Source organism: Mustelus asterias, chromosome 5, assembly GCF_964213995.1.
Source record: "Mustelus asterias chromosome 5, sMusAst1.hap1.1, whole genome shotgun sequence".
NCBI classification, from domain to species: domain Eukaryota; kingdom Metazoa; phylum Chordata; class Chondrichthyes; order Carcharhiniformes; family Triakidae; genus Mustelus; species Mustelus asterias.
This window is the reverse complement of record NC_135805.1, coordinates 135,790,525-135,800,970: the sequence shown is the minus strand read 5'-3', so window position 1 is coordinate 135,800,970 and position 10,446 is coordinate 135,790,525. Positions and strand designations below refer to the sequence as shown.

Below are 10,446 nucleotides of genomic sequence, written 5' to 3'. Positions count from 1 at the left end.
AAAGGACACTAGTGAACCAGATCGACAATTAGGCTTTTAATTCCAGAATTTCATTGAATTCACCGTCTGCCATGGTGGGATTTGAACCCAGGTCCCTCTAGATTACTAATCCAGTGACAATACCACTACACCATCACCTCTCCTTGGCTCTGGATTCTTAGTAGTGCTACTGCCACCCACCACCATATCCCGCTTCTTTTTAATGAAGAAACTACACAATCAGACGGCTGCAATATACAATATCAGACAGTTTCATATACAATCAAATGTTGATTGGCCATACTCAATTGCCCCTTAGTTGGGAGATCAGTAGGGTAAATCTCTTAATCAGCTCACACACCTACAATAAAATTGAGGCTGGATAAATTTTATTCTTCATTCTTCCCTCCCCCCCCCCTTTTCAGAATGGTGGGGCGAATGCCTCTTTAATCATGGCCGGAATGCCGCGATGTCGTTCACATCCCGCCACTGTGGCCGGCGAGGATGGAGAATTTGGCGCTCAGCCAAACATCCATTTGCAGCAAGGAGAATCCTGGCCGCCGGCGAAGGTTGCAGAATACCGGCCTAAATTGTCCATCAAACCCAGCAAGAATGCCGGGCAAGCAAGTCCTGGCTTGGGACTTGTACCCGATGCTTCCGACCAAGAGGCTGGGACACTACCCACGCTGCGCCACGAGAGACAGCAGAACTGTTGCCCCTTAAGTGCAAAGATGTGTGGGTTAGGTGGATTAGCTATGCTAAATTGACCCTAATGTCAGGGGGATTAACAGGGTAAATATGTGGCGTTACGGGGATAGGGCCCGTGTAGGATTGTGGTCGGTGCAGACTTGATGCGCCTAATGCGCTCCTTCTGCACTGTAGGGATTCTATGATTCTACAAGAGCTCCTGTTGGAGAAACTGCAAACGGATACATTTGTTTTCTGCTCTTTGACCAACAGTTGCGGGTACAATGCAATTTACAAGAGTAAAGAAAAAAACAATTCACACTGACCCTTCTAACCAAAAGCCGACAAGCTCTAACCGGCACCGAGCAGCTGACAAAGATGTGATTTGACTGATCTCAGGGGCGTTTCTCGTTTTAACCCTGAACTCGGCATTGCATTGCCTACCTGAACCTTAATGTTGGTGTTGCGTTTTCCCCGGTTAACCTACTACCAGACACCTGGAAAGGAACAAAACAGAGGAACAAGCTTCAGCAGCGGGCAAACCAATGGTCGTCCTTCACATTGTTTTTTTTAAAACAGGCTTTGTAAAACATAACTGTTGCCCCTTAAGTGCAAAGAAAGAAAGTACGTTACGAAATACATCTTCGCATGCAACTCTAGTTTCAAGACACTCGCTTGCACAAGCTGTATAATTTGCTTGCATTTTTGTTACTATGAAAAAAGTAAACCACTCGCAAGGACAAAAAATGCCATCGTTTCAATATTAACAAAATACTAAAAGATCGATAACGCTTTCGATTATCCTAAAAGAAAATGGATTTCACTCTAATTTCTTTCTGCTTTTCCTTTTTACGATGCAGTTTACACAATTGAGGTTTTAGCCAGAGCTGCAAGTACAATTATTGGTCTTTTAAATCTTGTTTATCGGAAGCAGGGTTATATATTGAAAAGAAACAATGACGTGGTCATTAGTTATTGCTAATTAGCCATTTTAATCACCTAGAACTCCTACGTTTGTTTATCACAGTTTGGAAGGTTTACTTTTTTAACTGACAGTAACGGCGTCACTTGTAAATATTTAAAATAAATGTTGAATATGCAGCAAAATTATAGAGTTACGATTAGTGTTACCTTGTCTCTGCAGGGTGTTTAACGTTTAGACATCCTTTGGGTCCTGCGATATAGTCTCTTAATAATCAGTCATCATGTCTGATTGCCTCAAAAAGAAATATCAGCCCCTCTAAACTGCTTTCACGAGCGGTGAAATTCAGATACATTAGCACTGGAAATTACAAATAAAGTTTTTAAAAAAGTGAATGTCAAACAATTGGGCAGTGACACTGATGATTTCCTGGCAAAGACAATTATTATCATTTCAATAATGCATTAAATGCCTTTTTTTTTGGAGTGAAGACAAGAATGGGTTTCCATGTAATACGCACATGTTGATGGGATATTTAAGGTGCAGGAGAATTCAACGGTCCAAGGCATTTAGACAGGCTAAAGTGGGAAGAGATCTTACCTCATTAATCTCCATTACATTGTCATGAGAGACATGCTAACACAAACAAGTCAATTAAGAGTTTTGCGTTTAGTAAGATCAAGCTTATAAGGATAGTTTAAAATCCATTTATTGCTCTAACATGTTCTGCATTAAAGTTTACGAATGAAGAGTCAAATAAACAGATTAGCATGTTAACTTCTTTTGTTTTTAAATAAAAACGTTATTTACATCCACTGGGTGTTAATACAGCTTTTATGTTCTTACACAGTGTCAAGTTCTTAAAAACCAACTTAAGGGTTCGTTTTGGTTTATTGTAGCAACAGTTTAGGCAATGCCTGTGGAACAGAAGAGGTAGACATTTAAGAACTAGAATGAAATAATTCCAAATTTTAATTCTTTACAAAAGAGTTCAGCTTTATTGACAAGTTATGGCAAAATGTATTTGACAAATTAAAGTCACCTATTTAGATAAGCTTACACACGGAACTTTATGCAATTTTTATCACCACATACAGTTTATCACACTGAACAGATCACTTTAATAAAGTTAGCTACATACATAGCTAATTGTTCTCAATTCCATTAAACATCATCTTTTTTTTAAAATTAAAGTTTACAAATTAAATATTGAACATCTTAAACTGACAAATATTAAAAGAAGACAGTTTAAAACAACTTATCTACAACTTGTTTAATCACCTATTCAAATAAAGAGAATCTTGTTACAATCTTCCATTATCCCTAAATAAGCATTCACCTTGAATAGATGGTGGGCTTGGAGATATTAAACTCGTCACCAGTTCATGCTAGTTGAACATACTTCTACACATAGAACAATGAAAGGAAAAAAGAAACAAGAGGAAGGAAAAGCATCCTTGTTGCATGTTCTGTGGACTGACTTGTCTATTCTATGAGTTACTGCCATAAAATAAAGCCAATGTTTCATTAAGGTTTTAGGAAATAGGATACGCAAGGGTACCCAAGAGAAGCTATCCCCGGGCAAGAAAATAAATGAACTATTACTTGTCTTGTAGTTGTTTGTATGATGACCACAGGACACTCATGTACTCAGTGTGCTCATTGTGGGACAAGGGCTGCCTTCAATATCTACCATAGGGATGTTCTCTGTAGGTCCCCCTTGGCCTGGGGATTGGTGCCTTCAGGCTCGGCCGGGTTGTGACCCATTCTTCCTGACCTTGGAAACAGAAAAAGAAATGTTAGCCTCGGTTTAAAGTAAAACTCAGTAACAGTTTTCCCAATGGTTATATCAATGCAGATGTTAGTCGGTCACATCTATATGTGTGATATTGCTCACCACCTTAAGGGGGGGAGAGGTTATTTTGGGATGGCTGTTAAATATTGTTGTGTTACCCGTTAATAGCTAGGAACTACTTAGCCAGGAACTAACGTGTTATGTATAACTGTTCTGGAGGAATCATGGCTAGAATTCTCTTGCCGTTCTCGCTGGCGAGATTCTCTTGTCCCGCCGGCAGCGCACCACCATCCGCGGGTTTCCCGCCGGTGTGGGGTGACATGAATGGGAATTCCCATTGACAGCAGCGGGACCAGAGAATTCCGCCGCTAGCAAACAACGCGCCCTCTCCTGCCGGTGGGAAATACGCGACTGGGAGGTCGGAAAATCTCACCCCACGCTCCAAAGTAGCGCTAGAGATTCGTGTGTAGTATAACAGAACCTTCTTGTCTACCAGACAGCAAGGCAAAATTAAATATAAGGCGGAATTTTACTAGCACGTCTGCCCGAGGTTCATACGATTCTGCCCGAGGCCAACAGAGAATGCCGTTCTCCGAGCCTCACCCACCCCCGGAATCAGGCGGGCGTGCCGGTAAAATTCCGGCCTTAGTTTCTGATCTTTCCAAGCTTAACAACATCTGTCAACCATAAGACAAGACATAGCAACGGTTGAGAATCATTCTCTGGAAAATGTTTTGTTAATAGTTTAGCAAGCAAGCATTATGAACTGTGATAGCGCAGCTGCAGAGAAGCAACCTTCAGAGAATAAGGTGTCGATACATTCATGTGTTTATAAATTTATAATAAATAAGTGGTCAGAGCTGCTGCCTCATAGCATCAGGGAGCTGTTTTCGGTTCCTGGCTTGGGTCACTGTCTGTGTGGAGTCTGAATGTTCTCCCTGTGTCCTCCGGTTTCCTCCCACAGCCCGAAAGACGTGCGGGTAAGGTGCATTGGCTGTGCTAAATTCTCCCTCAGTGTACCTTAACAGGTACCGGAGTGTGGCAACTAGGGGATTTTCACAGTAACTTCATTGTGGTGTTAATGTCAGCCTACTTGCAACACGAATAAATAAACTTAATGATGAAAGAGGTGCTTCAGGAAAGGGGAAGCGTTGATGGCTACAATAGCAACGCAAGGAGCCAAATAGTGATCTGGACATGGGGTTTCTGTGTTGTGGTTTTCTGTGCACTTCACTCTGAAATCAGAGAGAAAAGATCACGGGATTCTCAGCACAAAGTGCATCAAATATAATTTGTGTTTTTGTGAGTTCCTTTTGAAAAATAAATTACACTAGAAACCCATTAACCCAACATAATATAATCACCGTTGAGTTTCTATGCATTATTGCTCATTTATGGACCTTTGAAGAGGCCCCAAAGATTAAGCTTATGCCATATCCATATTCCAAAATCTTTTGAATGCAATTTAAAAATACAAAGAAGCTGACAGCCAAAACAAGTACCAAAGAGTTTTGTATATTTTAAAAAATAATTTTTGCTGTTATTTAAAATTGATAGAACATAGAACATAGAACAGTGCAGCACAGAACAGGCCCTTCGGCCCACGATGTTGTGCCGAGCTTTATCTGAAACCAAGATCAAGCTATCCCACTCCCTATCATCCTGGTGTGCTCCATGTGCCTATCCAATAACCGCTTAAATGTTCCTAAAGTGTCTGACTCCACTATCACTGCAGGCAGTCCATTCCACACCCCAACCACTCTCTGCGTAAAGAACCTACCTCTGATATCCTTCCTGTATCTCCCACCACGAACCCTATAGTTATGCCCCCTCGTAATAGCTCCATCCACCCGAGGAAATAGTCTTTGAACGTTCACTCTATCTATCCCCTTCATCATTTTATAAACCTCTATTAAGTCTCACCTCAGCCTCCTCCGCTCCAGAGAGAACAGCCCTAGCTCCCTCAACCTTTCCTCATAAGACCGACACTCCAAACCAGGCAGCATCCTGGTAAATCTCCTCTGCACTCTTTCCAGCGCTTCCACATTCTTCTTATAGTGAGGTGACCAGAACTGCACGCAATATTCCAAATGTGGTCTCACCAAGGTCCTGTACAGTTGCAGCATAACCCCACGGCTCTTAAACTCCAACCCCCTGTTAATAAAAGCTAACACACTATAGGCCTTCTTCACAGCTCTATCCACTTGAGTGGCAACCTTTAGAGATCTGTGGATATGGACCCCAAGATCTCTCTGTTCCTCCACAGTCTTCAGAACCCTACCTTTGACCCTGTAATCCACATTTAAATTTGTCCTACCAAAATGAATCACCTCACATTTATCAGGGTTAAACTCCATTTGCCATTTTTCAGCCCAGCTTTGCATCCTATCTATGTCTCTTTGCAGCCTACAACAGCCCTCCACCTCATCCACTACTCCACCAATCTTGGTGTCATCAGCAAATTTACTGACCCACCCTTCAGCCCCCTCCTCTAAGTCATTGATAAAAACCACAAAGAGCAGAGGACCAAGCACTGATCCCTGCGGCACTCCGCTAGCAACCTGCCTCCCATCGGAAAATTTTCCATCGACCACCACCCTCTGTCTTCGATCAGACAGCCAGTTACCTATCCAATCGGCCAACTTTCCCTCTATCCCACACCTCCTCACTTTCATCATAAGCCGACCATGGGGGACCTTATCAAACGCCTTACTAAAATCCATGTATATGACATCAACTGCCCTACCTTCATCAACACACTTAGTTACCTCCTCAAAAAATTCAATCAAATTTGTGAGGCACGACTTGCCCTTCACGAATCCGTGCTGACTATCCCGGATTAATCCGCATCTTTCTAAATGGTCGTAAATCCTATCTCTAAGGACCTTTTCCATCAATTTACCAACCACCGAAGTAAGACTAACCGGTCTATAATTACCAGGGTCATTTCTATTCCCTTTCTTAAACAGAGGAACAACATTAGCCATTCTCCAGTCCTCTGGCACCATCCCCGTGGACAGCGAGGACCCAAAGATCAAAGCCAAAGGCTCTGCAATCTCATCCCTCGCCTCCCAAAGAATCCTCGGATACATTTCAATTTAGCAATTTAGGGTCAATTTAGCATAGCCAATCAACCTTACCGGCACATCTTTGAACTATGGGAGGAAACTGGAGCACCTGAAGGCAACCCACGCAGACACGGGGAGAATGTGCAAATCCACACAGACAATGACCCGAGGCCGGAATTGAACCGGGTCGCTGCTGCTGTGAGGCAACAGTGCTAACCACTGTGCCAGCCTTGTCCTGGAATGAATTTAAAAAAAGACTCAGGGATGTCTATAGTCTCCACATCCCGCACCGCCCCCCCCCACCTCTCCTTCACTCCAATTCTCCAGCGTTTTACTAAATGCAGTTAAATTGAACTTGCTTATTTCATTTACATTGATGGCAGACTGTGTCATTGGAACAAAAGTTCAAATTGGCCTGCACTCACCATTCAGTTTAAGATCTATGTTGGTTTGTTAAGTATGAAGATTTATGTGTCTGACACAGAGATGTGAAATGCTCTCATCAAGCACATTCAGCCATCACTGAATTTAGAACATGTTGTCTCACACTGTTACTTTGATGTATGTAAGAAGTAATGCCAAATGTGTCCTGGAAAATGTCAACATCAGGGATCTCTCAAAATGTGGTTCCAAGTTTAAAAGCTCACCACCTTATCTGACGTACAATATATGATACTGTGATCAAGCTGTATGCATCTTTACAACCTTTTTATTGAGAATATGCAACAATTTGAAGATTCACTTTCTTATCATGCTCAGCGATGTGTAACCTTGGGGAGGTGATGGCCTAGTGGTATTATCACACGACTATTAATCCAGAAACTCAGCTAATGTCCTGTGGGACCCGGGTTCGAATCCCGCCACAGCAGATGGTGGAATTTAAATCTCAATAAAAAAAAGTTGGAATTAAGAATCTACTGATGACCATAAAACCATTGTCAATTGTTGGAAAAACTCATCTGGTTCATTAATGTCCTTTAGGGAAGGAAATCTGCCTTCCTGACCTGGTCTGACCTACATGTGACTCCAGAGCCACAGCAATGTGGTTGACTCTCAACTGCTCTCAAAGGGCAACTATTATTGTCACATGTAGGCTTACATTAACACTGCAATGAAGTTACTGTGAAAATCTTCTAGTCGCCACATTCCAGCGCCTGTTCAGGTACACTGAGGGAGAATTTAGCATGGCCAGTGCACCTAACCAGCACGTCTTTCAGACTGTGGGAGGAAACCGGAGCACCCGGAGGAAAACCACACAGACACGGGGAGAACATGCAGACCCCGCACATACAGTGACCCAAGCCAGGAATTGAATCTGTGTCCCTGGCACTGTGAAGCAGCAGTGCTAACCACTGTGCCACTGTAATGTTAGCCAGCCAGCGACACCCATGTCCCACGAATGAATATAAAAAAGACAGCAGCATCTTGTATGACCTTTTCTGAACAAAACACTCTTTTGTGGGATTTGACATCACTGAATGGTTTACAGAGGGCAGTTGAGAGTCAATCACGTTGCTGTGGATCTGGAGTCACATGTGGGCCAGATCAGCTAAGGATGGCAGATTTCCTTCCCTAAAGGGGCGTTAGTGAACCAAATGAGATTTTATTGTACAAAATTGGCTGAATAATAGGAAACAGAGAGCGATGGTATTTTTCAGGCTGGAGGAAGGTTTGTGATGGAGTTCCTCAGGGGATCCTTGCTTTTCCTGATATATATTAATGATCCAGATCTTGGTGTATGGGGAAAATTTTAAAGTTTGCAGATGATACAAAATTTGGAAGCATTGTAAACTGTGAAAAGGACACGTAGAATTTCAAAAGGACATAGACAAGTTGGTGGAATGGGCAGATAGGTGGCAGGTGAAATTCAATGTGGAGAATAGATGATGCGGTATGGTGGCACGTTGGTTCGCACTGCTGCCTCAGAGTGCCAGGGACCCGGATTCGATTCCCAGCTTGGGTCACTGTCTGTGTGGAGTTTGCACATTCTCCCCGTGTCTGCGTGAGTTTCCTCCGGATGCTCCGGTTTCCTCCCACAGTCCAAAGATGTGAGAGTTAGGTTGATTGGCCATGCTAAATTGCCCCTGAGTGTCAGGGGGTTAGCAGGTAAGTTAGTGGGGTTATGGAAATAGGGCCTGGGAGGGATTGTATCGGTGCAGACTCAATGGGCCAAAATGGCTCTTCCTGCACTGTAGGGATTCTATGATTTTGGTAGGAAGAACATGGAGTGACAGTATAAAATAAGGGATAAAATTCTTATGAGGTGCAGGAGCAGGGGACCAGGGTATTTGTGCATTGATCATTTAAGGTAGCAGGACAGGGGCATAGAGTACAAGAGCAAGGAGATTATGCTGAATTTATACAAGACACCAGTTAGACCTCAGCTGGAATATTGTGTGCAGTTGTGGGCACTACACTATCGGAAGAATGCGAACATTGGAGAGAGTGCCAAAGAGGTTTACAAGAATGGTTCCAGGGGTGGGAAACTTCAGTTATGAGGAAAAATTGGAAAGGTTGGGACTGTTCTCTTTGGACAGAAGGTCAAGAGGAGATTTGATAGAGATATTCACAATCACAATCAATATTCACCCTCTCCCAATGCTGTGTTAATACTCCACATCTCCACATCGTGTTCATACTGGACAGAGGAGATAGGGAGAAACTGTTTCCACTTGTAAAAAGATTAACAATGAGAGGGCACATTGTTAAAGTGATTTGCAAAAGAAGCAAATGTGATATGGACCAAGTGCTGGAAAATGGGATTAGAATAGATAGGTTCTTGAAGAACATAAGAACATAAGAAATAGGAGCAGGAGTAGGCCATCTAGCCCCTCGAGCCTGCCCCGCCATTCAACAAGATCATGGCTGATCTGAAGCGAATCAGTTCCACTTACCCGCCTGATCCCTATAACCCCTAATTCCCTTATCGATCAGAAATCTATCTACCCGTGATTTAAACATATTCAACGAGGAAGCCTCCACCACTTCAATGGGCAGAGAATTCCAGAGATTCACTACCCTCTGAGAGAAGAAGTTCCCCCTCAACTCTGTTCTGAACCGGCCCCCACTTATTTTGAGGCTGTGCCCTCTAGTTGTGGTTTCCCTTCTCAGTGGAAAGAATCTCTCTACCTCTACCCTATCCAGTCCCTTCATTATCTTATATGTCTCTATAAGATCACCCCTCAGCCTTCTAAACTCCACCGAGTACAGACCCAATCTGTTTAATCTCTCCTCATAAGCTACACCCCTCATCTCCGGTATCAACCTGGTGAACCTTCTCTGTACTCCCTCCAAGGCCAATATATCCTTTCGCAAATAAGGGGACCAAAACTGCACACAGTACTCCAGTTGCGGCCTCACCAGTGCCTTGTATAGTTGCAGCAAGACCTTCCTGCTTTTATATTCTATCCCCCTCGCGATAAAGGCCAACATTCCATTCGCCTTCTTGATCACCTGCTACACCTGCAGACTGAGTTTTTGCAATTCGTGCACAAGGACCCCCAGGTCCCTCTGCACAGTAGCATGATGTAATTTTTCTCCATTTAAATAATATTCCAATTTACTATTATTTCTTCCAAAGTGGATAACCTCACATTTGCCAACGTTATATTCCATCTGCCAGATCCTCGCCCACTCGCTCAGCCTATCCAAATCTCTCTGCAGACTTTCTGCGTCCTCCACGCAATTCGCTTTCCCACTCATCTTCGTGTCATCAGCAAACTTTGATACCCTACACTCAGTCCCCTCCTCCAGATCGTCTATGTAAATGGTAAACAGTTGAGGCCCCAGCACCGATCCCTGCAGCACGCCACTGGTCACCAACTGCCAACCAGAAAAGCACCCATTTATTCCAACTCTCTGCTTCCTGTTAGATAGCCAATCCCCAATCCACGCCAACACCTTACCCCTAACTCCGTGTACCCCAATCTTCTGCAGCAACCTTTTGTGAGGCACCTTATCGAATGCCTTCTGGAAATCTAAAAACACCACATCCA

At 43.3% G+C, this 10,446-nt stretch overlaps 1 protein-coding gene across 3 annotated transcripts in view; it reads right to left on the bottom strand.

Moving 5' to 3' along the window:
- Window positions 1-3,270: 3,270 nt before the first annotated feature.
- LOC144494164 (KH domain-containing, RNA-binding, signal transduction-associated protein 2-like) overlaps window positions 3,271-10,446 on the bottom strand; it is a 586,631-nt gene continuing 579,455 nt past the window's right edge. For all 3 annotated transcript variants that reach the window (XM_078213766.1, XM_078213769.1, XM_078213768.1), the window contains one exon: window positions 3,271-3,365. In XM_078213766.1, coding sequence (XP_078069892.1) covers window positions 3,271-3,365 — 95 coding nt within the window. The remainder of the gene's footprint in view (window positions 3,366-10,446) is intronic.